At 51.2% G+C, this 4,011-nt stretch overlaps 1 protein-coding gene across 1 annotated transcript; it reads left to right on the top strand.

Annotated features, from left to right (window-relative positions):
* Positions 1-866: 866 nt before the first annotated feature.
* Positions 867-1,706, top strand: LOC131321204 (protein MAIN-LIKE 2-like). Its single transcript, XM_058352208.1, has 2 exons — positions 867-971; positions 1,083-1,706. Exons 1-2 carry the CDS (start codon positions 867-869, stop codon positions 1,704-1,706), a joined length of 729 nt encoding a protein of 242 aa, XP_058208191.1.
* The last annotated feature ends 2,305 nt before the right edge of the window (positions 1,707-4,011 follow it).

Below are 4,011 nucleotides of genomic sequence, written 5' to 3'. Positions count from 1 at the left end.
TCCCAATCATCTCTCTCTTTCTCTCTCCTTCTCCCTCTGTTCTCTCTCTCTCTCGATCACTCTCCCTCTCTCTTAGTTGTCTCTCTCTCTCTCTCTCTCGCAATAGTCATGGATAGCAGTGAGCTACCCAGTGGTGATCAACCACCAAAGGTTGAGATTACACCACCCCCGGTCCCTCTGGAGGGTGGTGCATTAGTCGGGGAGGTCCCAGAGACTCATGGGGTTCGAGTTTCAGCTGCGATGGTTGAGGAGGCCACGGCTGTGGTGGCTGCCACGGTGGGCAATGGTGGTGGTGGTGGTGATGGTGGTGAGGAGCTGGCCGCTATGGCCAAGGCATGGAGATCTCGGGTGCAATGGCACAAGGGGGTAAGGATGAAGTGACGGGTCGCTTGGGGGTCACAGTTGGTTCAGAGGAGAGGGCCGCGGAGGCTTGCGACGGTGGTGGTTCGGACAGAGCGGAGGAGGAGATGGAGGCCTCTCCTGTGAGAGAGCCTCGGGTCGACCTGGGGAAGGCCCCCGTTGTCGAGGAGGAGCTGGCGGAGGAGCAGGAGATACCAGCTATGTTCGTAGGTAGTGAAGCAGGTGCAGGGTCGTTGCGGCACATTGGTGTGGGCAATTACTTGGAGACAGCGTCCTTAGAGGACTTGGTAGAGTCTTTGCGGGGAGTACGTGGGCTTGCAGAGGCTTTGCTTAAGTCCCGTGAGAGGGAGTTACGAGCCGAGCTCTAGACTGGAGCGGCCGAGGGGCCACAGGTTAAGAAGGAGGAGGTTTTGGCTCCACGGAGGACCGCGGTGGACTAGGCGATAGTGGTCCTCGGGCGAGACCGGCCTTTTACCGAGGAGTCTTACATGCCACTTCGACACGCGATGGTGCCTTCGCTGCTGGACGCTTATAGGCTAGAGAGGACTGCCTATGACGAGGCTTTAGTTCTGCGAGACCCACAACAGCACTTGTCCTTGCGCCGAGACGTGGTATGCTTTAATACTAGTATTTCAATATAATGTACTATGCTTTTCAATTCCATGCTTTAGAATATCACACCCGTTCGCTAAATCATTCTTCTTGTTCTATCAAGAGATAAGGATCTCATGCTACGGCGGTGCCGGCGATGTGCCCCAATTTTGGGAGAGACTCCGGAGGCCTCGAGGGAAATGGTGAGGGTGGCTGGTTTTGGAGAGTTTGTTGGGGTGTTGACACGGGCGAGCAACGATAGCCAGGTAGTGAGGGCCATTGCCGAGAGGTGGTGGGACAAAACAAACTCGTTCCACTTCTCTTTCGGTGAGATGACGGTGACGCCAATGGACTTTGCGGCGATCACTGGTTTAAGGGTCGGAGGTGACCCTATCCCTTATGACGCTGCAGCGGGGAGAGATCCCGAGCTTCAGAGGCGTCTCCTGGGGTACAGGCTGAGGGCAGAGAAGGGGGATGCGCCGTATGCTCAACTGTTGGTGTTTTTGATGGAGCCCTCAGAGGGTAGGGTCCAGGAGGAGCAGATGGCGAGGTGCTTCCTGCTTTATGTGCTCAGTGCGTCTCTGTTTCCTAACAGATGCAACCGAGTACACTTATCGTTTCTGCCGGCCTTAAGGAATATCGGGGAGATTACTCGTTTCAATTGGGGCGGCGCGGCTTTAGGGGCATGCTATGCCTTCATGGGGTCTCTTTCCCGAGGAGTAGGGAAGAGCCTCGGCGGCTATTGGAGAGTCTGAGAGATATAGCTTCAAACTCTCCTTTTTAACATTTTTTTAGTTTTCCATTCATTCGGTGCATGCCTTGTGCTAACTTTCAATGCTTTGAACTTCGCAGTTTTGGACGTATGAGGTGCTAGATATGTACCCTCCCATGACGTCGTGCCCCGACGATACGATACTCCCTCGGGCCCTCCGTTGGTCGAAAGAGTATCGTGGAGTAAAGAAAGGAAAAGGCGATCTGAACGCCTATCGGTTGTACTTGGACGAGCTACGTCCCGATCGGGTATCTATGTTTTCTTTAATGCTTAATTCATGTTCCCAACACATTTCCATTGAATGATTTCCTGATGCATGCTTCCCGTTGCAGGTACACTGGTGCATCTGGGACCGCTTTGAGGTTTCATATGTGGCCCAGAGCAGGGTGGTGGTGAGAGGGAGAGTGCTGCTTGAGTCCCCTTACGGCTGGGAATGATACCTGGGTGACCGGGTATCATGTCAGTCGTTAAGGCTGGATGCTTTTCGAGTCCCTGGGCCACTTCCTCCTTTTGTTCAGAGCACAAGCCCAGTGCACGCTAGAGGGGGTTGAGCGGTTCACGCAACCGGACCCTTAGCTCGAGCCGTTGTTTCAGGCTGGTGCTGACTATGCGGAGTACCAAGCTCAATACCTGATGCAAGGCTTTGGGATTGATGCTGCCTGGGAGGCGCAACGGCAAACGCGAGGTCGTAGAGGTAGTAGGAGAGGTAGAGGGGGAAGAAGAGGAGATGGAGGAAGAGGAGGTGAGGGCTCCCGTGGCGGTGTGCAGGTCAGTGTGGGGCTAGGTTGCCTGTGCTTTTTTGGACGGTGGACATAGTGATCGCTCAAGGAGTCCCTGGCCTGGTGGAGGTGCCACGTCCTACAGTCGAGCCTCCAGAGTTCCTCACTCAGGTATATCCTATTTTTGTTTCCTTCGTATGTCTTGTCATTGTCACTACACGTTCTGATTTTTCCTTTCAATGCACAGGTGACTCCGGAGTACGCTAGGGAGATGGCATTGGCCATGATGGGCCTGGAGATACTCGTGTGGCAATATGCCATGGGCCACTCCCCATCGGTACTGACTCGCGCTGGAGGGACGATGGTAAACCCGTAAATCTTAGTCGCTTTCCATTACCCCTACTCATGATTATGATGCGAATGCTATATGAATGCCATTGCAGGCTAGAGGAGGAGCTGCTCGGGGGCTATGCAGGAAGCCTGTTCGCATGCCTGTGCAATAGGCTTCTTCTGCTGGCTCTCGAGAGGAGCGTCCATCGAAGAGATAGCGACACTCTGGTGGCACCGAGGAGGAGCCTGTTACTGTTTCAAATGAGACTGAGGAGCCTACAGACATCGATCTGGAGGACACCTCCGGTAGCACCTTGCCCAGAGTGACTCACACTCAGGAGGTCGTTAGCTCTGAGGCGGAGGAAGAGGTCTTCGAGGAGGATGATGAGGAGGGTGAGGGCAGAGATGAGGATGAGGGCTAAGTTTCCTCTTTTGCTTTTTGCCTTTTGATGGAGCCTACATGCTTCCTTTTGTAGGGTGTCTATTTACCCTTGGTAGATAGGATTTTGTGCATCAGGCTTGCAAGCCCCTTTTTTACTTATGTACTTCGACTCATGGATGCCCGAAGATTTATGCATAGAAATCGTTCTTTCAATATCTCTGTCATCCAATTTCTTTTATTGTTGCTTGTACAAAGAAAATTGAGCAACCATGACTATTACCGTAATGTGCAACTAGCCAATGATAAAAAAAAATGAGTTCGGTACATGGTTTGCAATGATAGATATGCTAACAAAGAAGTAGAATTCAAAGAAGTAATTGCTTGATCTTGGAAAAATTGACGTTTTACCCAAGAATTTACACAAATGCCCATGCCATGGGCTTGAATATGACTGTGACAGCTCTTGAAATTTGACATGTAACTCGGAAATTCATCCTTATGCTTGGAATACATTAGAAAACTAAGAAAAGGTTGACTTTGGAATGGTGACGACTTCGAATTTTGACTCAAGACCCGAACCGAAACTCAGACCAAGTCACCTTTGACCATAGTGACCTGTGAGACTCAAAGAAATGGCTTGAAACGAACCGAGACGTGATATGACACCTTGACATGGCTTAAAGAACGAGATTATGTTGACTTTCTATACTACGACCTTGGATTTTATGAGTTGACTTGAAACAAAAAGTCCCTGAAGTCCCAAATATATGTTGCAGTGTGTTCTGGTGGTTAACGGTGCCCCAATGTGCCTCAAATTCATTCCATTCCTTTGCTGTCAAAAACTGCAGAAATGCAGA

The sequence above is a fragment of the Rhododendron vialii genome, chromosome 3a, assembly GCF_030253575.1.
Source record: "Rhododendron vialii isolate Sample 1 chromosome 3a, ASM3025357v1".
Taxonomy (NCBI): Eukaryota; Viridiplantae; Streptophyta; class Magnoliopsida; order Ericales; family Ericaceae; genus Rhododendron; species Rhododendron vialii.
The sequence above is the reverse complement of the archived record's forward strand: the minus strand, read 5'-3'. Positions and strand labels throughout refer to the sequence as shown.

Coding starts and splice junctions, on each gene's coding strand:
- LOC131321204 (XM_058352208.1), top strand. CDS start 867: ATGGTGCCTTCGCTGCTGGACGCTTATAGGCTAGAGAGGACTGCCTAT. Junction 972..1,082: donor TGTCCTTGCGCCGAGACGTG/GTATGCTTTAAT, acceptor TCAAGAGATAAG/GATCTCATGCTACGGCGGTG.